Genomic DNA, 21,532 nt, shown 5'->3' on the forward strand with positions numbered 1-21,532 from the left:
GGGCTGCTTTGGCAGTTGAGACTTGAGAGGGGTATGAAAAATGAAGTTGCTCATCAACTAGCAAGCCAGGCTCTCTTTGGTCTCTCCTTCACGTCTTGGTTTGAAGAGCCACGAACCTCATTCTCGATTTTCTCTTACGAAGGCTCTGACTAATGGCTCTAGGTGTTCTTATGGATTATGTTTTGTCTCCCTAGATGTTTAGCTTGTATTGTCTCTTTCTCAATCAATGTATGAATCTACTATCGTTGCTTTGAAAAAAAAAATGATTCACTAGAGCTTTACGATTTAGAGTGCTACCATCAGAAGAACATGTCGTCTTGTGAAAGGTAAGGATTTTTTTTTTTTTGAACAAGCGATATTATCTACATTAAAAGAAAATGTTGATTTAGCCTCATAATGGATTACTTAATAAAGAAAAACTAACGAAAAGTCATAAAAAACTTTAGTTTTAATAAAAAATGACAAAATAAAGGTGTAAGTGAATAGTATCATGAGTGATTTTTCAAGGTAAAAATGTCATTTTCGCTACAAGTGAACAATACCAGTAGTGTTTCATTAAGATTCCCTAATAATAATGCCGTTCAAACTCGTAACGAATCTAAGACCTCTCATTGACAATTTTTTTTTTTTTTTAACAAACATATTATCTACACTAAAGGGGAGAGGGTGAGTTTAGCATTATAACGACTAGCAATAATGAGGTTCAAATTCGCCTTTAACGAGAATCGAACCTAAGATCTCTGACTTACAACTGAAGAGGAATATTACTAGACCGTAGTACTAAGTGACTTCACGCAAACAGGCATAAATATCGTAATGGGACACAAATTGTCTTAATGAAAGGAATCAAGTTCTTGTCTCAACTGTATTTCAAAGTTTCCATTTATCGTGTTTATTTAATATTGGTTGATCCTATCATGTGCATGTATTAAATTGTATATTTATCTGCATGATTTATGTGATTGATTTAATAATTGAACTCTAATTTTTCAAAGAAATTACACAAAATTTATTTAATTAGATTCGAACTTAGAAGCCATTAGTAAAACACGCTGCTTTAACCAAGTTCAATGAACTAAATCTAAACACGTCTAGTTGGACAGTTCGGGGTGCACCGTGCAGCTCAAGAAAGCTTCTTCATCCCGTTCCCACTAAAGTAGGCAGGCACTTGATCAAAGGAAAGGTCAGATCAGACTTCCTCCCTTGGCCACGTAGCAAACAGCTTACCCGACGTCGTCTCGCCAATACAAACCACAAATGGCAAAAGCCCTGACGGCGCCGTTTCGTGTAAGTAGATAGATCCAGAACCTTCCATACGCATCCTCCGCTCATTTTTCCGCCTCATAAAGCAACACCCTTTCCCCAACAAAAACCCTAAACCCTAACTCAAAACCCTCTATCGTCTTTTCTCGACATCCTCGTCTCTCTCTCTCTCACTTTGCTCTAGTCAGCCATGGCCACCGCCGCCTTGCTCCGCTCGCTACGACGCCGTGATTTCGCATCGGCTCCTCTCTGCGCCTACCGATCCGTACGTCTCTTTGCTTTTTCTGAGATTTGTTTTTGAGTTCCCAACCTGTCACTCTCGCCACGCGATCATTTCTCTGTTTCATCTGTTTTTGGCTGAAAGTTATGAGATTTTCAGCTTGTTGTAGAATTTCTTGATTTTATGGAGTATTTGTTTGTTGTGATCCCATAGAATTGAACAAGTAAAAGATTTATAATTCAATATTTGAATTTTTTGGGGCTTCTGATGTGTTATTTTGTCGGTTCGATTGGGTAATGATAGATACCTTTTCCTGATCTGTTATTTACGCCGCTGGCGTATTGTTGTTTTTTATGTCAATTCAGATTACAATCGTTTGATAGAGCTTTATTTTTTTATTTTTCTTTTATCTTTCATATATCACTGCAATTCCCTTGTTGCAGTTTGCTTTTTGTTCTGATTAATTGGAGCTAATTGATGAAATGGGTTGGAGCAGGAAGCTTGGGTATTAATATAGATGAATTGAGGCTTGGTATAATAGCTCGATATGAATCGTGGTGATTATTTACGTGATTTATGTTTTTGCAGTTGAACAGCGCGTCTAAGCCGTCGCATCTCGCTCAAAAATGGGCAAGCTTGGCAAGACCTTTCAGGTATTTTGGGCATTCCCTTGTACATTACGATACTATGTCATTCTTTTTGTATTTTGGATTTTGTTTCTAATTGTATCCTGTAATATGAATAGTTCCAAACCTGCTGGAAATGATGTTATTGGCATTGACTTGGGTACAACCAACTCATGTGTGGCAGTGATGGAAGGAAAGGTAAGGGCCGTTTAGAAGTTCTTGTTCATGTTCTGACTCAAATTATCGTTTAAGCTTTATGCGCATGTGGTTTATGTCTCATTAAGTGTGAAATTGTTATAGAACCCCAAAGTGATCGAGAATTCTGAAGGAGCTCGAACCACACCATCAGTAGTTGCTTTCAACCAGAAAGGAGAACTATTGGTTGGTACTCCAGCAAAGCGTCAAGCTGTTACCAACCCCACAAACACTGTTTTTGGAACCAAGCGTCTGATTGGTAGACGCTTTGATGATCCCCAAACGCAAAAAGAAATGAAGATGGTTCCATACAAGATAGTAAAGGCTCCAAATGGAGATGCTTGGGTTGAAGTCAACGGACAGCAGTACTCCCCAAGCCAAATTGGAGCCTTTGTTCTAACAAAGATGAAAGAGACGGCGGAGGCTTACCTTGGAAAGAGTGTCTCAAAAGCTGTGATTACAGTTCCAGCTTATTTCAATGATGCACAGAGACAAGCAACCAAGGATGCTGGCAGAATTGCAGGTCTAGATGTTCAGAGAATCATCAATGAGCCAACAGCTGCTGCACTTTCCTATGGTATGAACAACAAGGAAGGGCTAATAGCAGTGTTTGATCTTGGTGGTGGAACGTTTGATGTATCCATTCTCGAGATATCCAATGGCGTTTTTGAGGTTTGCTACTTTCCTAGTAAGCTATGTCTTTTAATATTTCTTCATTTTGGACAATATTGTCAACAACTTTTTCTTATCTAGGTGAAAGCAACAAACGGCGACACATTCTTGGGAGGAGAGGACTTTGACAATGCTTTGTTGGACTTCTTGGTGAGTGAATTCAAGAGGACGGAGGGTATTGATTTGGCAAAGGATAGGCTCGCCTTGCAGAGGCTTAGGGAGGCAGCTGAGAAGGCTAAGATTGAACTTTCATCAACATCTCAAACCGAGATAAACCTTCCCTTCATCACAGCTGATTCTTCAGGTGCTAAACATCTGAACATCACATTAACTAGATCCAAATTTGAAAGTCTGGTGAATCACTTGATTGAGAGGACAAAGTCCCCGTGTAAGAACTGTTTGAAGGATGCTAATACATCCATTAAGGACGTGGATGAGGTTCTTCTTGTTGGAGGGATGACACGTGTTCCCAAAGTGCAAGAGGTCGTTACAGAAATATTTGGAAAGAGCCCAAGCAAAGGAGTGAATCCTGATGAGGCTGTTGCTATGGGAGCTGCCATCCAAGGTGGTATCCTTCGTGGGGATGTGAAGGAGTTGCTTCTTTTGGATGTTACTCCTCTGTCACTAGGTATTGAAACATTGGGTGGAATCTTCACCAGGCTGATTAGTCGCAACACGACAATTCCAACCAAGAAGAGTCAGGTCAGTCATTAAAGCCAAACATATCTCAGATTACATTGACAAGGTGTGTTGTGTCAAAGGGCAATTTTTGAGGGAAGCATTTTGTTTGTTTTTATCTTCTAGCTAGAGTTAATTGCATCTTTTCTAATTGGAATTAATATGACTTGATCGTAACCTTGCCTCTGTTAGCCTTAGAGTTTGATCTGACTAAACATTTTGCCAAAGTATCAGACTCTTTCCTTTTGTTGTGGATCTTGTGTTCCTAATTTTGATTTTTATTATTGCAGGTGTTTTCGACTGCAGCTGACAACCAAACCCAAGTGGGTATCAAGGTGCTACAAGGAGAGCGTGAGATGGCTTCTGACAACAAGATGTTGGGAGAGTTTGAACTTGTAGGCATTCCTCCAGCACCAAGGGGCCTGCCTCAAATCGAAGTGACCTTTGATATTGATGCCAATGGTATTGTCACTGTTTCTGCCAAGGACAAGGCCACCAACAAAGAGCAGCAGATTACTATCCGCTCATCTGGAGGTCTTACTGACGAGGAGATAGAAAAGATGGTCAGGGAAGCAGAGCTGCATGCTCAGAGAGATCAGGAGAGGAAAGCATTGATTGACCTCAGAAATAGTGCAGATACAACGATCTACAGTATTGAGAAGAGCTTGAACGAGTATCGTGACAAGGTTCCAAGTGAAGTTGCCAAAGAAATTGAGGATGCGGTAGCAGATTTGAGGAAGGCAATGGGAGAGGACAATGCTGACGAAATCAAGGCCAAGCTTGATGCTGCAAACAAAGCTGTTTCTAAGATTGGGGAACACATGTCAAAGGGTTCTGGTGGCGACTCATCTTCCGGTGGATCACAGGGTGGAGGAGACCAAGCTCCCGAAGCAGATTACGAAGAAGTGAAGAAGTGAGGTGGCTGAAGCTGGTAACTCAGCTTTTTACTTACAAGTGATTTCTGATTCACCCCTGAATTTTTCTGTGCTCGTAAAACCTCATTTATGTCGGCTTTTGTATCTAAGTGTTGGGAGTTTTAAAATGTATTAGGATAGCCATAATCTATTTTGCCTACTTCCTGTCTTTTCCAGCAAGTACATTATTAATTGAGAGGATTTTTCTTCTGCGGTGGTTAGTTATGCCTGGTTTTGACCAGGCTTATTACTGTTCTTCATTTTTTTGGGGGAAAATACTGTTCATCATTTTTTGAATAAAGAAATAGGTTCAGATTGCTCGCTCAATCTGTTTAAATGTGCATTGTGTTTTGCTTCAGTGCAGATGCCCTAGTGAAAAAAATCTTGAGGATCAAAATCGCTTTTGCTTGCTTCAAAGGAAATTGTCATAAAATATTCAAATGAGTCTGTCGTGCTATCCTTATTTTTATGACCGTGGATAGGATGATTGTGATTGTAATAAAGGATAGCGTTAGTGGGTTGAACAATTAGTTGTTAGGGGAGTTGGTTGGGATCATTCACGCACTTTGTAATTGGTTGTCAGGGGAGGGAGTTAGGGATGCGATAACGCCAGTGGGTTGGACAATTAGTAGTTAGGAGAAGAGCGCTGGTGCATATCATGTTAGGATTTTGGCTCGTCAAAGTTAGTTTCTTATTTTGTATAGGATTGATTGTTTTAGGGAAATTAAAGGTGCACTAATTCTTCTCCTAAATGAAACTTGGAAAGAGCCAAAATTTCCTTACAATTAGATTGGGAATTCGTACTTTCCTGTTCCAATTAGAATAAAAAACTTAATCGGAAAATAGGCATGTAAATCGCATCCTATACTTAATCAGAGAATAGGATAGTAGTTGGAAAGCCAGAAACAACACAAGTGAGAAAAACCAATGATAGCCGCCGGAAAGAGAGAGACAGTTGCCAGAAAGAGAGGGATTAGTTTTAGGATTTGCAAAAGTATTGTTACTCTATTATTAATTAAAGGATCTATGATTTCTCTTCCTAGGGAAATCACAATTGGACGGTTTCTAAAGTTCTGCCGAACAAATATAAATCTTGTGTGTTTCTAGTTTTCTCTATTTTGCCAAGTTTTAGTGTATTGTCGGATAGATTAAAGAGCAAGATCCAGAAAGTCAGAATTATGATAGATCAATCTCACACCAAAGTGTATCGGCTTATTGTTTTTTGCACTATGGTAAATGGTCATTTGCATAGGATGTGTTTTTTGTCAATAATAGCTCGTATTTTAAAGGACATTGGTTTTCGTTCACACTGACAATCCTAACTTGATTTTTTAGATGTGTTAATGGTGTCACCCACCAGCATTATACCGCCATAATTAATTTCTAGACGTTTAAGAAATAATAAAGGGCGCCTAAATTTGCTTGGACGCCTGCCTAACTTGCCTAGACTCACTTGAGATAAAATATCTTCAGGGTAAGTTTAATCAGCAATTCATGAAGAGACAAAATTGAAGCAAAATGATTAGCAGGATGTGCTAGCTACTGGACCATTTTTCATGTTAGTACAATTTGAAACATATGCAACAAAGAAATGGTGTACAATGACTACATTACCCTGAAGAAAACCCTTGTTTTGACGTGTTTTTTATTTTTTCATAATGATAGATAAATCAAATAATTAAAAATAGATAAATCAAGTAATAGATAAAGTCAACGGTACGACAAACAGCACTGCTTACATGCCAATTAGCTTCTAAGGTTGAGCACAGGATTTGCGAATGAATGCTGGGTTGGGCCACCTCGAATGGTAAAACTCAAAGCGATCATAGCATTGATTACCTTACCTATATAGCCATTCTTGGAGACCGGGTGTTGCATGGTTGTTTAGAGCTAGTGAAACTATAGCTACTAAAGCGTCAGTCTAGTTGGTTCTTTGCGCCCAATTTTGGTGTAGCAGCTATATTTTGATTCATCCTCTTTTTCCAAGGGTTTCATAATTGAACATTGAAATCATTTCATATGATGGGAGTTGTTGGAGTGTTGGTGCTGCTCTCTTATGCGCTATTCATTGTGCTACCGTAGAAGATACTTTATTTGAAGATGGTGATGGTGCAAATACATTCCATGCTTTAACCCAACTCGAGCTTACTTGTAGCTTGTAAAGCTGGCTTCTGTTATAGCTGGATCCTAGGTTGCAACTTTAGAGAAAGACTTTCTTCTGTAATAGGAGCAAGCCACCTTTTTTTTCCATTTTCAGATCAAAATATGCTTAGGGTTCACTAGCATTACAATTTATACAATACAGACCACCAAAAATTAGTCTGGAAGACAGTTCTAGCTCAATCCCCTCCCTCTTATCTTCAAAAAAGGACTGGATTGTATCCGTGGTCTGATGTCGATGTAATGGGGCTTCCAAGATAGCTCATATTCCATGATACACGCACATTCATGCTTGAGTTCCCAAATCCATGATCCTTTCCTAAGCGGCTCTCTATTCTTGTAGTTGTTAAGGTTAAGGCCCTTCCACTATTAAAACGAGTCATGTAGTTCTCTTTTATAGAAAAGTTATCGTATACACACGGAACACTAACCTTATCTCAAAGAAAAAAGGGCTTTCCTTTTATCAATCCCTATTCTTGAGTGTTCATCTTCACTGATGATTGTTTATAGTGACGAATGTCGTGAACATGAACTATTGTCTGTTCTAGTATCTTTGACTTGTCGAGGTAGAGCACGCCCCTGATAATTGCATCGTTGTACTTGGGCTATGAGGCTCTCAGCCACATAGATAGTTCAATGTGCTCATCAGCGTCTGACCATGCCTTTTCATATTTTTCTCTCTCTCGTCTGTTCCTATCCTAGTAGATAGTTTTGAGTTCTCTTCCTCTTCTTGCCGTGGTGAAATCCAGTTGGGGCAACTGGGCCAGATGACATTGATAGCTGAGTTTCCATGGTAGGATACAAGACTTGAAATGTCGGTCTTGGGCAGACATTGTCCACTAGTACAAACAAGCATCCAATGAGTGATGACACTGGCGAGCAAAATGCAAAATTCGAATTTAAATACATACGAAAATTTTAAGAAAACTCAGATACGTGTAGGCCTGCAAAACATCTATCCTTTGGGGAAAACTTTTGAACATTTTCTTCAGGATATTGTTCTTCAGACAACTCTAAAGTACATGTAGGGTGATTTGAACTCTAACTCAAATTTGGGTCATAAAGAGAGTACTTCCACTACAGCTAACATGGGTAAACCCATGTTTGATACACAAGATTGACTTGAGTTGAACTAATTATATGGGTCGTCTTGAATTAGTTTGGCTTAGGTTGAGTTGTTTCTATTTAGGCCGTCATTTTCAAGGTTCTAAAAGGTGTTAGACGCTAGTCGGCGGCAACAGGCGGATAGCGGTCTTGTATAGGTGTCTAGGCGAGGCCTCTACAGGTTTTTATTTTTTTTTATTTTAATTAAATTTATTATATAACATATAAATAAATGTCTATCCATACTTAAAATAGACATAATTGTATTGAAATATATAAATTACAAAATAGAATGATATATAAATTAGAAAATATTAAAACATGAAAACATTACAAACAAGCATATAATGAGTGTTCATTCAAGTATTGAACAAATATCTTATAATTTATTGAAAACATAAAATATAAAATAAAAGTTATATATTTTCTGTTTAAGTGAAAGACGTGACCTAGGCTGGTCTAGACGCTCTTTCTTAATTTTCAAACATCTGGAAAAAAAAAGTTGAGGTTCCACCATAAAACTAATTGACAATATGGGGAGTAGCCCAACTTATTTATAAGCTCATGCAAAGTCTCTCATTCCATCAATGTAAGATTCTTCTCAACAACATTTAAAAATTAATCGAAATAATGGACAGCCGCTTAACGTTTAGGTGAGAAATTTTAGAATAGCGCTTATGTCAAAATATCTAAAATAAGCCAACATAACACGTCAGCCGTCAAGATCCATCGTGTGGCTCTTCTTAAACACGCACTTAATCCCCCACAAAATGACCTCCGTACTAGAGAAGCAGTGCCTCTTCTGTCCAACCTAAACCCCCAAACCTAAACCGTTCTTTCTCTTCGGCTCTTCCCTTCTCAGCAGCCTCTTTCATTCATTCTCCCATTGCCTCCCAAATTTCCACAACCCTAAGCTCCGATTGAATTTTGATTCAGATGGGCAGTAAAAAGAGAAGCTCCACTTCCATGGAAGCTGCGGCTGATGCCGTCTTTGACGACGGCGGCTTCAGTAATCTGAAGAAATCGAAGAAGGGCAAAATAAAGCAGGAGACAGCAGAAGCTTCTGCCCCTTCTTCTTCTACCGCTACCACCGCCGTCAAACCCATGGAGAGACAAAAGAAAAGAAAAGCTTTGGACAAAGTGAGGCGCCTCCACACTGAGGAGACCAAACCCAAAGAACCTAAAACAATGGAGGTTCAATTGACAACTGAGGTGCCCGCTTCGTCTTCGACGAGCGGGATTCTTCCGGAGTTCCATGTGGCTGTGTTTAAGGACTTGGCTTCGGGTGATGGGTCTGTTAGAGAAGCTGCGGCGGAGGCTTTGGCTATGGAGTTGGTGGCGGTGCAGAGAGCTTATGATGGGCTTGAGAATAAGGAGTTGGTTGAAGGTGGAGTGAAGATGGAAGCCGAGAAGGATGATGGGTTGAATGATTGTGCGCCTTCCTTGAGATATGCTGTGCGGAGACTCATTCGCGGTGTTTCTTCATCAAGAGAGGTTTTCATTTTACCCCATTAATTTGTCTTGTTTGTTATGTGATTGTTGCATGGTGTTCGTGTTTTTGAATTTTTGTGTGTCATGATTATGGTTTTAAGTTTAGGCTATCCTGAATTGAATGCTCCTTGATTTAATGTTGTTGCTTTTAAGAGTGTAATGTGGGACATATTTGTACGCAAGTCTTGGAAGTATTTAGTCTTGCAGGAATCTAAGCTTTTGGAGCTTTGGTATACTTACATTAGTCATTGTTTGACCTTTGTGGTTTATTATCTGATTTAATACTCTCTCGAATGTAAACTGTTTCTTTCTTTTGAAGACGTCGTTCTTCAACTTAGATTTTGTGGTAATAGGTTCATTATATGTCTCGCTACAAGCAACCAGAAGCATCTTTGTTTTTCTATTGTGAATCTCATCCAAGTTCATTATTGAAAGCTTGCAATTGCATACAAGAGGCTTGGTTTTGGGGTACATAAAGGATGTTTTGTAATTCATTTCTTGACCTGTACAATGTGCAATAAAGTTTTGGAGAAGCATATGTTAATGTGTTGAGTTCAATTTTGTGGGTTGTTGTAGTGCTTTTTTGTTAAAATCTATACAGGGTAATTTGCTTTTCAATCTGTCAGTTGTGCAGATTATTATAATATAGTTATCAGTTTGACCTGTTTCATGGTTAGAGACTATATTTGAGAGTCTGAAAATTTTGATTATGTCAGTTGTGGTATGGAAATTTAGACTCTGCGCGACATCTTACTGAAATTCTACTTACATTAATAAATTTTGTTGAATATAATTTATCGAGAATTTGGCATGAGTTAGTGTGTTCTGATTTTAACTTGAAAACCTTCGAATATCCTGTGCTTACACTAATGCATGTATTTTGGGTTTATAAACAGTTTGATCTTGCCAAAATAAACTTGAGAAGCTAATGTAGTGCAACTTGTTTGGCTAACTTTTGTTATATGTACTGTATTTCTTTTCCAGTGTGCAAGACAAGGGTTTGCATTAGGTTTAACTATTTTAGTAAGTACGATCCCCAGCATCAAGGTGAAGTCATTGTTGAAACTCATTGTTGATTTCTTAGAGGTTTCTTCATCAATGAAGGGTCAGGTAGGCAAAACCCTTGCTTTATATTTCAAAGAGTTCTTCGATTCAGTTTTTCTGTATTTTCCCTAGAACGTTTAGTTAGTTGCTTCCTCGTTGCATTGCAGGAACAAAGGGATCATCTTTTGGGTCGCTTATTTGCCTATGGAGCTATTGCCCGATCAGGAAGACTAGCTGAGGAGTGGGTTTCTGATAGAAATACTCCTCTCATAAAGGAATTCACTAGTCTTCTCATTGCCCTTGCATCAAAAAAGCGATACTTGCAGGAGCCTGTTGTTTCGGTTATTGTAGACTTGATTGAGAAGGTAAAGTTTCCTGATAAACGAAATATTGGTTTGCATGTGGAAAATTTATTATCTTTATGCCTAGTCAGGTAACGATTATGATTTCAGCGATCTATGCCGCTAAATTAAGTTCCAATCAATATAAGGTGGCTACATGATTGTTCTGAAATTTACTAATTATTAAGTATTTTTTCAACTCATTGAATAAGCTGTAATATATAAGACTGGTTGTATAAACTTAGCATGTTATGTCATTGGACTGTGTTAGTATTTGTCAGCTCCTATCCATGAATATAGTATCTGCATATAACTTTTCATCAATTATTCGAATTTTATTTATCAGCAGAGGCTAGGTGGCGTTAAAATTTGCCAAAATTCTCGACCTTGTCTTAGCTTTCCAATTGTTTATGCCTCTGTATTACAGTAGGCTGGGTTTTTGTTAAATTGTCTTATTCTAGATGTTAAATGTACATTAAATTCAAATGGTCCTTGATTTGGTCATGAGTTGCAGAAGCTTTCCATGTCGATTAATTTCTCTAGGACTTGGGCATTTCGCCAAGTGCCATGTCGTTTATGGTACAGGCGACTGTTTATAGATTGTTGTCCTGTTTCGTCATAGTCCATATCCAATTATTTTAGAAGACAGAAACAGCAAGTAAACTTGTGTCTTTTTATTTCTTTTCATCATTGCTTTCATTTAGTGAAGGCTATCCTGATAAATTTATTTCACTCACATTGTAGATTTTATATGTTAGTTGCATTATTCAATAATGTATTCTACAGTGTTTCACTGAATCCACAATAGATAGATTAACTGTGATTATGTGTTCTAAATACAGCCTTCCTTTGTACAAATTTTGTAAGACAATTTCGTACCTAAATTTTGGTACTTGACTATAAATCATGCATTGGCGTATAAGGTTAACTTTGTAGCTTTTAGACAACATCAGTAGGCTGCAGCGCTGGTTTCAACTGGTGTGGTTCTATGCTTTGAAGTCTACGTTTTACAGCTTGATTGTGGATCTCTTTTCTTTGTCCTCTAATAGGACTTTTATGCTTGTAGTTCTAGTCAAGCTCAAGTCGTTAAAAGATATAGAACTAGAAGGAAAAGAAAAGCATTTTTCATTCAAATATATTATAAGAGCAGTCTATAATGGTTAGTCCCACGGTTCCTTGGAAAGAATCCAGCCCGAAGTTGAAGGGGTGGGGAAATAGTGAGAAAATATGTCTTTGTATGCAACACTTTGGTGAATGGTTCTCGTACTTACATTATGCTATCATTTTGAGGGGTTGTGCGTTTCCGCTTCTGGAACCTGTCTATGAGTAGAGATAGGGGGTTCTTGCTTCTGTTTCCACTGCTTTGTTTTAGCTCCATGTTCTTTCTTTTTTTAACCGGATTTTTTTGGATGTGAATACATACTTCCTTGTCATCATCATGTCGTAATACATTTACTTCTGTCTATTCGTTGTTTGCAGTTGCACTCGGAGGCCTTGCTGAACCACATGCTGGAGGCCCCAGGACTTAATGAGTGGTTTGAAGGAGCTATTCAAGTTGGAAATCCTGATGCATTGCTTCTGGCTCTGAAAATGAGAGAAAAAACACTTATTGAAAGTTCAAGTTTTGGGAACCTTTTACCAGTCCCATTCAGCCCCAACAAACTGTTTTCTGCTGACCATCTGTCTTCTCTTGCTAACTGCTTGAAGGTAATGTGGGTTTGTGTTTCTGTGCGCCAAGCGTGTGGGTTTGTGTTGCTGTGTTCCATTTGTGTATGGGTGTGCATATTTTTCTGGGTGATGTACACTTCACTATGGTGGAAACTATAACTCTTCACAAAACCATTCCTGAACTTTTTTGTTTGTGGGGAATATGACAGGAATCCACCTTTTGTCAGCCTCGTGTTCACAATGTGTGGCCTGTTCTGGTGAACATGCTTTTACCTGATAGAGTTTTGCAGGCTGAAGATGCAATTTCTGTTTCAAATTCCTTGAAGAGGCCTAAAAAGAATCGCAAGTCTAGCTCTTCTGATGAAGAAATTGCAAAGAATTTCCAGTGCTTCTGCGAGGTGATCATTGAGGGATCACTTCTACCATCATCTCATGACCGCAAACACTTGGCCTTCGATGTTCTGCTTCTTCTTCTACCAAAGTTGCCTGCATCTTTTATTCCGATTAGTCTGTCTTACAAAATTGTTCAGTGCATGATTGATGTACTTTCTACAAAGGATTCTTGGCTCTATAAAGTTCTGCAACATTTTCTTAAAACTTTAACTGATTGGGTTGGGGATGATGATGTGAGAAGGGTTTCTGTCATTGTGGCTTTACAGAAACATAGCAATGGAAAATTTGATTGCATTACACGAACAAAGACAGTTAAGGATTTGATGTCAGATTTCAGAACAGAATCTGGTTGTATGCTGTTCATTCAGAACCTGTTGAACATGTTTCTGGATGAAAAACATGCTACCGAGGAACCTTCGGATCAGAGTCAAACGACAGATGACAATTCAGAGATAGGTTCTGTTGAAGACAAGGATTCCGTTGGAACCATGGGAAATTCTGATTTTTTGAAAACATGGATTGTGGAATCCCTCCCTAGTATATTGAAAAATTTGAAACTGGATCCCGAAGCAAAGTTTAGGGTCCAAAAAGGAATTTTGAAGTTTCTAGCAGTTCAGGGATTGTTCACCGCATCCCTTGGGTCTGAAGTAACATCCCTTGAATTACAAGAGACGTTTAGGTGGCCAAAAGCTGCCACCTCAAGTGCCCTTTGCAGGATATGTATCGAGCAGCTTCAGTTACTGTTCGCAAACTCTCAGAAAGGAGAGGGGCCACGCCCTTTGCCAAATTGCGTAGAGCAAATTGACCTTGGCTCATACTTTATGCGCTTTCTTAGCACTTTGTGCAGTATTCCTTCCGTCTCTTATTTTCGGCCTTTGGAAACCGGGGAAGAAAACACTTTGAAAAAATTGCAAGCAATGGAAACTTCACTCGCAAAAGAGGTACTTTCTTTTACCGTTTTCAGTTCCACGTAATTATTGGTGAGGTACTTTCTCGAAAGAGGCTCACTCCACGTAATTATGCATCTGATCAACTTGATTTACTTTTGATCTCAACGTGGGTTTCAAATTTTAGATTGTAATAAGTTGGAACTTGGATATGACTACAATATGTCATAAAACATGAAATCAGTGAGGTTTAAAATTAGGGGATGGTGTTTCTGATGCGTTATTTCCTAGTAAAGGCCATTTTTCTCGTTGTTTTCATCCAACTCAAGATAGGTTTGATTTTACTGATGCCTTATTCAGGGGTCTTATAAATGGTGTAGTCTTGCCTTCTAGGCCATCTTCAGTAGAACTACTTTGAACTCAAGTTTAAGATGCAAGCTTCTTAATTATTTCTCTTTTATTCTTTCAGTTTCTTGGTTGTACTGTCCTTTCCATGTTCTTTGGCATGACATGAAGCTTCTTGAATGCTTCAATTGCAGGAAAGGAATTGTGGGCTTAGTGGTGATGCAAATAGGTTGCATGCACTAAGATACTTGCTCATCCAGCTGCTTTTGCAAATGCTCCTTCGACCAAAGGAATACTTAGAAGCAGTCTCCGAACTTATTATATGTTGTAAGAAAGCTTTTCCTGTTGCTGATCTTCTTGATTCCCCTGGAGAAGAGGACTTGGATGATGATGGTGCACCTGCCGTGATGGATGTTCTTGTGGATACATTGCTTTCTTTGCTGCCACAGTCATCAGCTCCCATGCGAACTGCAATTGAGCAGGTGCGGTGGATGCTCTTGTGCATACTTGAATGATTGTACAGATATGCTATGTTGGAATGTTAGGAATTTGTTTGATATTACAATGTTTTGAATTTTATTTAGGCAGTCGGACAATTTATCTCTGAATGATATCATATGCCTTCACTGATACTTTACTGGAATTATTCTTTCTAATTCTGTAATTTGATTAGTTGGGGTGTTGAATTATCTCTTCTGATGCTAGAGTAATATATTTCATGCTGGAGTTACATTATTGCATGCCAGATTGATGAACTAGAATACCAGATTGATGTACATGTGTCTGTGCGCGCACATGTGGACGTTTAAAGCAAAACCTAAATGAAGTTAAAATTTATGTGACTAATTATCTGGAGTCCTTGTCTTGTAGGTATTTAAATACTTCTGTGGTGATATCACGGATGATGGTCTGTTGCGGATGTTGAGGGTCATTAGGAAGAATTTGAAACCTGCTAGACATCAAGATGCTGATAGTGACGACATTTTTGACGATGAAGAAGATGATGAAGATTTTCTTAACATTGAAGAAGATGAGGGAATTGATAAAGCTGAGACAGGTGAAACCGGTGACAGTGATGAGCAGCCAGATGACTCTGAGGCTGACTCTGAGGCTGTTGATGCTTTTGAGGCAGTTGGCAAAGAAAGTCCTGAAGCTTCTGATGATTCCGATGGAGGAATGGATGATGATGCAATGTTTCGAATGGATACTTACCTTACCCAGATCTTCAAAGAGCGAAAGAATCTAGCTGGGGGTGACACTGCCCATCACCAACTCATGCTGTTTAAGCTTCGTGTTCTTTCATTGCTAGAAATTTACCTACATGAAAATCCAGGCAAGTGTGTTGTATTCAAATTAGCTGAGATACAAAATGGCGTACAACATGTTTTGCAAGCACGAATTTAAAAATATATTTCTTCCATTTAAAAATTTATCCCTTGGAACTTTTTTCATTTTTTATTCTAACTTTTCCCTTTTGTGTTTGTGGGCATGGTTGACTCAATTAAACAGGCAAGCCGCAGGTTTTGTTGGTGTACTCAAACTTAGCTCGGGCATTTATTGAACCACCCAGTGCAGAAAGTAGCGAACAGCTAGGACAGCGTGTATGGGGGATACTGCAAAAGAAAATATTTAAAGCAAAGGACTATCCGAAGGGTGAAGATGTGCAATTATCTACTTTAGAATCTTTGCTGCAAAAGAATTTGAAGTTGGCCTCAAAACCAATTAAGAGAAAGAAATCCGCAACCAACCTGTCCAAGAAGAAACAGTCAGCCTCGTGGAACCGACACAAAATGATGACTAGCCTTGCACAGAGCTCCACTTTCTGGATTCTGAAGATCGTTGAAGCAAGAAATTTTCCAGAGTATGAGCTGCAGAGGGTTTTTGATATTTTCCAGGGAGTTCTAGTAGAGTATTTCAATAGTAAAAAGTCTCAAATCAAATCTGGATTTTTGAAAGAAATATTTAGAAGAAGGCCATGGGTAGGGCACCATCTCTTTGGCTTCCTTCTGGAGAAATGTGGCACTTCAAAGTCAGATTTTCGGCGAGTAGAAGCACTTGATTTGGTGAGTGAAATATTGAAGTCCCTGGGCTCTACTGATGGAAGTAGCCAGGAAGCGCTGAAGAATATTATGAAAAGCCATCTGGAGAAACTCTGTCGTCTGATAGAACAATTGCTGACAAATATATCAGAAAAACAGTCGAGGCAGGCTGAAGCGCGGAAGTTTTGTAGCAGGATTCTTCAGATGATAACAACCCTTAAGCTGACCAAGTCTTTCTTTAAAAATTTATCCCCAGATGCTCATGCCAAGTGTGAATCGCAACTCGGTGCCCAATTTATTAAAATGAAGACAGTAGCACATGAGTGAAACTTGCTGAGCTCATGAACGAATTATGTTTCATATTTATGTTAAGGGAAGCTTCTTTCAGTCCCCAAACAACAATACTCGGAAGCAGTCTATGGAAACATCAGTCACTATTTTTGACTTTTTAAACAAGGTTGAGCTGATGCTCTTCGACATCACTTTCTTGAGGTAGGTACGTACTATAACTTGAAAGAACTTTCCGTTGTTCAAACATTTATTAAGTTTTAGTGTGATTTCGTTTAGGAGTTCTTTTACTTCTTTTTACGAGTAGATTTTTCGGAGAGGAAGAGTTTAGGCGATAGCAGAGAATTATGTACTTGGAATACTCAGATTTCACTTATTTTTGTACCGAAGAACCTTGCGGTACTTGAATTCCCCAACGTATCTTGTTTTCAAGTGTATGCTGCATGAAGTGCTGAGCTGATTGGTCTATTTTGTGCACGTCACGTTTCGAGTCATGACATTTTCTGTTTTGGGGGCTGCATTTTTGAATTTGAAGACTGAAATAAACAGATTGGGACCATTTGAAAAGCAAACATGATTTTGACATTTCGCAAAGTTTAGAATTCATTTGCCTCTATTCCATACAACACCAGATGAAGACACGTTTTCCCAAGTCCAAAAAATGACCTGAAATTGAGGTCAACAGCAGCATAAAAGTGAACCAACAAGACTTGGTGGAACGAGTGTTGTGAGTTTCTCATGTGTTGGGAATCTTATCATCCCGACAAGTTCATCTGCCTGGGTTTGGTAAAGTTCATTTCGAGATATGCTAGGATCAGTTGCTCTTGCGGTTGAGGTTAACTACCAAGTGACACGTGGATATTTACTATTAAGGTATCAAACAAAGCCAAAGCCTTTACAGCCACAGGTAGACTAGTCATATGATCATATCATGCCGACTTTTCCGTTTTTAATTTTACTTTGTTGGGGAATATGGTATTTGGAATATCAACTTTGGTAGAAGCTGCCAGGCATTTTCCTTTTGATTTTTGGCAGGCGGCAGATGCACTACACAACAAGCACATCAATCTGTTTTCAAAAAGTCACTCACCTTACCCTCCCTTACATTTTAGAACTGTTATTGATACTTTAAAAATCTCATTCTGTGTATTAAAAAAAAAAAAAGGCTTAAAAGACAAAATTAAAATTTTGAAGCGTCAATAACAATTTCGTAATTTAATTATGTTGTTTGGTTCAGTTTTGATATAGGAATTTTAAAGAAAAACTCTTGATACTGCTCATTTTAACAAAAAAATCAATCTTGATACTATTCATTTTAGATCTTATTTTGTCCTTATTGTTAAAACTCAAAATTTTCAAACGCCAGATTCCTTGTGACAGTCGGCTAGTCTATTAATTTAGCGCGGCTACGGAAGAGCAGCACATGCTTAAAGAGATGGAAAGTCTGGCAACTTATCATGCCTCCTCGACTGCAAATGCAAATATTAATACTTCTTTTTACTCCATCATATCATATTATTATATTCAAAGCAACCCCTAAATTGGTATTTAATTACCTCACCACCACCACCCCCATCACAGGTTGTTTACTCTAAAATATACTTTCCAATTTGCAAAAAATCTGATTTGGAAGGATTAAAGGGTCAAACCCTCAGTCTTGTTCAAATAAGATAAAGCACTCTAAACAACTTTTGAGTTGCAATCTCTCTCTTCTACATGGTAGAATCTCTTTGTTTGGAGAGGAGGAAAAAACAGTAAGCACAACAAATAAGAGCAGAATGTAAATGGGGAAAATTATGTACTAACTCTCTTTCTGTAAAATATTGTGTACAAAAAGTGTTTCAAATCTCTCCCTAATCTCTCTTTTCTCACTACTAACCCCCATCATTCCTTCTTCTTTCCACTACTAGTCCTGTTACACTACAATTTTTACCACCTCTCTCTCTCTCTCCCTCTCTCTCTCACCTACAAATGTTTCTTCACACATTTCTTTGTTTTTACACCTCCAAGCAAAACTACCAATTCCCGCTGCTTCTACTTCCAAATCCCCCACAATTGCAATGCAAGCAACAACCACCACCACCCGATCATCACGCCACAAGTAGCTCACACATTTCACTTCTGCTCAGTAGTTCCGATTCTGTCAACTCCCAATGCTGCTTGCATCAACACAGCCAACAATACAATTCATTCAGCTCACGTTTCACAAACCATCATCAGCAGCAGCAACAATATCATAATTTCACACAACCAATTTCAGCAAACCGTACCTCAGTAAAGCGATCCACCCAAACAGTTAAAGCACTCCTCCCCACATGGAAAGCATGCTCCTTAGCTTCCTTCCCACTTGGAAAGCATGCTCTTCAATGTCTGTCTTTCAATCCAATGCAATTGAATGCACAGACTAGGATTGAGCGTTATCGTCATCTGAGTCACTCCCTGAAGAACTTCCAGAATCTGAATCTGCAAACATCCCACCCCACAAGACGTTTAAGCATTCTCTCTTTGTTTTGTTTTTTTCATTCTAATTCAGAAACAATAAAACTTCATTTACACCAAATCTAAATCCATTTCAGTTTTGGGTTATACCGCTTGATGAGGAGGAGCCACTGCTCGAACTACCAGAGCTGCTTGAACTATCACTACTAGCATGGCCACCAACATCTTTCTCAATCTCCACAGGTGGGAAGCTGCTCATTGGCATGTCATCCCCAATGTCCACATCTTCATCTCCCGCTTCACCCTTTTTCGACCTCTTATGCTCTGCAGTTGATGCAACTTCAACCTTCTCACAAGAAGGTTGTTCCTAGAACAGTAAAAACAAAGATTACGATTTCAATAAGAAAACAATGTGCAAGAAAAATCATAGTATGAACACAATGCCATTGTAAAGCGACTTCAAAATTCAATCAGGCCCTTACCCGGTGCCCTCTGTTTGAAGCAATGTTGCTATTGCTGTTGCTGTTGGCGTTACCCATCAATGCTTGCCGCTTAATCTTGCTAACCATCTTCTTCCAATTCGTCACAAGCCGATCAAGCTCCCAAAGGGTCTCCGTATCAACGGCCTCAATGTCAAGCTCAATCTCATCCCCATCCTGCTTCAAATGCCCATTCCTCTTCCTTATAATCTGCACAACCTGCTCCATCTTCTCCTGAGGCAAACTCTGCAACCCAATTCCCAACTTTTGCTTCTCCTCCATACTCATATTCCTCTTGTTTGGGTCCTTCGCCTTTGGCTTTGGCTGCTTCAATGGCTTCACTCCCGACCCCTTCAACTGTGAATTCGTCCTCACAGGAGAAGAATGCGCCAATGCTGGATTTGACGACGGGTTTGATGAGCTCACAGGAGCTGGAACGGGAGACGATCGAACTGCCGGAGGCCGAACCGGCTCAGGTTTCTTCTCTATCCGAACAGGCGTCTCCCTCCTTGAAACCCTCTCGGGCTCAACATGGTTCCAGGAACTCGCCTGCAATTCCTCATCAGAACCCTTTTCGGACCGGAACTCATCTCCGTGTTTGTCAATCAGAGGCTGAAACAACTCCTCGAACCTCGAACGAAGCTGATTGGCAAAATTGTAGACCTCGTGGCCTTGGGGATTGTACCGCATGGCATTCTCGAAAGTCAATCTCACATCAGCTGCAAAATCAGAAGGCGTTAGATAGAGACCCTTGGCGAGATATGTTTTGACGGTGCCGAGATCCATCGGTTTCTTGATGATGTCGTAGTAATCGTGAAGGCCCAACGCAACTACATCAACTGGTTTGTTGAAGATCCAGGCATACTTCTGCTTCATCAGCTTGAATAATACCTGCCCGCAATTCTTCATCAAATCCCCATTTTCCAAATGCGACCTCTTGGAATTGGAACTCGATTCCTTGCCGTGAGCGACCGGCAAGGGCCGTTTCGACCCGGCCACCTTCTTGTTGCCGATCGGCTTCTTATGAGCCGACTTAGGGTTGAAGTCGCCGGCTTCAATTCGGTTCTTGAGAACGCGAATCTGGTCGAGCTCAAAGAGGAGGCGGTTCTTGAGCTCAACCAGCTCTTTTCCCGAATAGCTCGCGATGTTGAAGCTGACGTATTGGGAGTGAACGAGATTTACGTCGTTCGTGTTCGATCGCCGATGGTGGTTGATCGACGAAGCGTCATCTGATGCAGTCTGAGTGACGGCCGGTGACTCATCGTTGAAATCGGGATGATGAACTTGGAATTGTCGCTTTTTAGGGTTAGGGTTACGGTTAGTGTTTGAAGAAGAAAAGGGGACTTTCCCCATGAATCCCCCTCCGGCTCCGGCTCCTCCACCTCTGGGTTGCTGCGGCCAATTGGGTTCGTTCCGGTTCGCTAAGACGGCGGACGCCATAGCTGTACGGTGTTCGAAGCTTCGGGTAGGGTTCCAGTTGGGCTCCGGTTAGGGATTCTCAATGCAGATGAAGAACCAGGCACCATGAATCGGCCCCGACGTAACCTACACGCGCCGCCACTAATTGGGATATAGAGAGGGGGACGATGAAGGTTTGCGTAGAGAGAGGTTAGGGTTGTGGGACTTCACCCTAATCTGAGCGAGGAACGAGAGGAGGACGAGGGCCGCTTCTTAAAGGCGGCCAGATCTACCCGAGGACGTTTAGGGCACTTTCATGACCGTCAGTTGGGCTTGGATCGTTGATCCGACGGTACAACATGATTTCCTTGCTGCCCGCGGAACTGACCTTGTGAACTGGCAGGGACGGTAAGGATGGAAAAGATGAGTGCACGTGGCGGAATGTGGACCGTCGATTTCCGGCGAGGGTTTCCTCGAGGCGGGATCTGTAATTTGGAGTTTGATTTTGGCGTGAATTTGGCGTGAATGTGTCGCGCATTTAGGGTTTTCCGAAAAGTTTGAAGCGTGGGATCCACCGCCGATGACGTGGACTGGGCTCGGTCATGTGTGACTGTGCGTTCCTGCCGTAAACGAGAAGTTAAGCACCCACGCAATGGAAAGATTTTTTTAGTGTGATCCGCACATGAGGCAGTACATCACATATCATTATATAAATGGTATAATATGTGTGTTAAAAAGTTAATAACTTAAAAAATAAAATTTTTCATCACTTATATAAAAATACATAATGTATTATTCGTATTCCGATCACAATAAAAATTTCTTCATGCGATGAGGGGGCAATGATCTCTTGTGAGGTTCCTTTAGTTTCTTCAAGGGCATTTTGGT

At 39.8% G+C, this 21,532-nt stretch overlaps 3 protein-coding genes across 4 annotated transcripts; 2 read left to right on the top strand and 1 right to left on the bottom strand.

Moving 5' to 3' along the window:
* Positions 1–1,339: 1,339 nt before the first annotated feature.
* On the top strand, positions 1,340–4,778 carry LOC103957827 (heat shock 70 kDa protein, mitochondrial). The gene is made up of 6 exons (XM_009370046.3): positions 1,340–1,528; positions 2,072–2,136; positions 2,229–2,307; positions 2,410–2,976; positions 3,058–3,678; positions 3,945–4,778. Exons 1-6 carry the CDS (start codon positions 1,454–1,456, stop codon positions 4,569–4,571), a joined length of 2,034 nt encoding a protein of 677 aa, XP_009368321.2. The 5' UTR covers positions 1,340–1,453; the 3' UTR covers positions 4,572–4,778.
* Positions 4,779–8,614: 3,836 nt separating this feature from the next.
* On the top strand, positions 8,615–16,744 carry LOC103957828 (rDNA transcriptional regulator pol5). Its single transcript, XM_009370047.3, has 8 exons — positions 8,615–9,326; positions 10,308–10,433; positions 10,535–10,732; positions 12,188–12,415; positions 12,586–13,710; positions 14,196–14,483; positions 14,872–15,334; positions 15,511–16,744. The coding sequence occupies exons 1-8, from the start codon at positions 8,769–8,771 to the stop codon at positions 16,365–16,367; spliced, it is 3,843 nt and encodes a 1,280-aa protein (XP_009368322.2). The 5' UTR covers positions 8,615–8,768; the 3' UTR covers positions 16,368–16,744.
* Positions 16,745–18,109: 1,365 nt separating this feature from the next.
* LOC103957829 (transcription factor GTE7) lies at positions 18,110–20,890 on the bottom strand. 2 transcript variants are annotated; one of them, XR_001954021.2, is made up of 4 exons: positions 19,250–20,890; positions 18,918–19,134; positions 18,599–18,791; positions 18,110–18,484 (listed from the first exon to the last, which is right to left on the bottom strand). XR_001954021.2 is itself a non-coding variant. In XM_018650012.2 (3 exons), exons 1-3 carry the CDS (start codon positions 20,684–20,686, stop codon positions 18,733–18,735), a joined length of 1,713 nt encoding a protein of 570 aa, XP_018505528.2. In that variant the 5' UTR covers positions 20,687–20,890; the 3' UTR covers positions 18,110–18,732. The 2 variants fall into 2 exon arrangements, 1 of the variants encoding a protein (XP_018505528.2); XM_018650012.2 differs by having other exon boundaries at positions 18,110–18,791.
* Between the last annotated feature and the right edge of the window lie 642 nt (positions 20,891–21,532).

Source organism: the organism of the source record quoted next, unplaced genomic scaffold (genome assembly GCF_019419815.1).
Source record: "Pyrus x bretschneideri cultivar Hongxiangsu unplaced genomic scaffold, Pyrus_bretschneideri_v1 Contig16, whole genome shotgun sequence".
Lineage (NCBI taxonomy): Eukaryota > Viridiplantae > Streptophyta > Magnoliopsida > Rosales > Rosaceae > Pyrus > Pyrus x bretschneideri.

Bases quoted from the DNA above. Each gene is read 5' to 3' on its own strand.
- LOC103957827 (XM_009370046.3), top strand. From the start codon at position 1,454: ATGGCCACCGCCGCCTTGCTCCGCTCGCTACGACGCCGTGATTTCGCA. The intron at 2,308-2,409 runs GTAAGGGCCGTT...AAATTGTTATAG, and splicing joins TGGCAGTGATGGAAGGAAAG to AACCCCAAAGTGATCGAGAA. The intron at 3,679-3,944 runs GTCAGTCATTAA...TTATTATTGCAG, and splicing joins TTCCAACCAAGAAGAGTCAG to GTGTTTTCGACTGCAGCTGA.
- LOC103957828 (XM_009370047.3), top strand. From the start codon at position 8,769: ATGGGCAGTAAAAAGAGAAGCTCCACTTCCATGGAAGCTGCGGCTGAT. The intron at 10,434-10,534 runs GTAGGCAAAACC...GTTGCATTGCAG, and splicing joins CTTCATCAATGAAGGGTCAG to GAACAAAGGGATCATCTTTT. The intron at 15,335-15,510 runs GCAAGTGTGTTG...TCAATTAAACAG, and splicing joins TTACCTACATGAAAATCCAG to GCAAGCCGCAGGTTTTGTTG.
- LOC103957829 (XM_018650012.2), bottom strand. From the start codon at position 20,686: ATGGCGTCCGCCGTCTTAGCGAACCGGAACGAACCCAATTGGCCGCAG. The intron at 19,135-19,249 runs GTAAGGGCCTGA...TTACTGTTCTAG, and splicing joins CTTCAAACAGAGGGCACCGG to GAACAACCTTCTTGTGAGAA. The intron at 18,792-18,917 runs GTATAACCCAAA...GGATGTTTGCAG, and splicing joins TGGCTCCTCCTCATCAAGCG to ATTCAGATTCTGGAAGTTCT.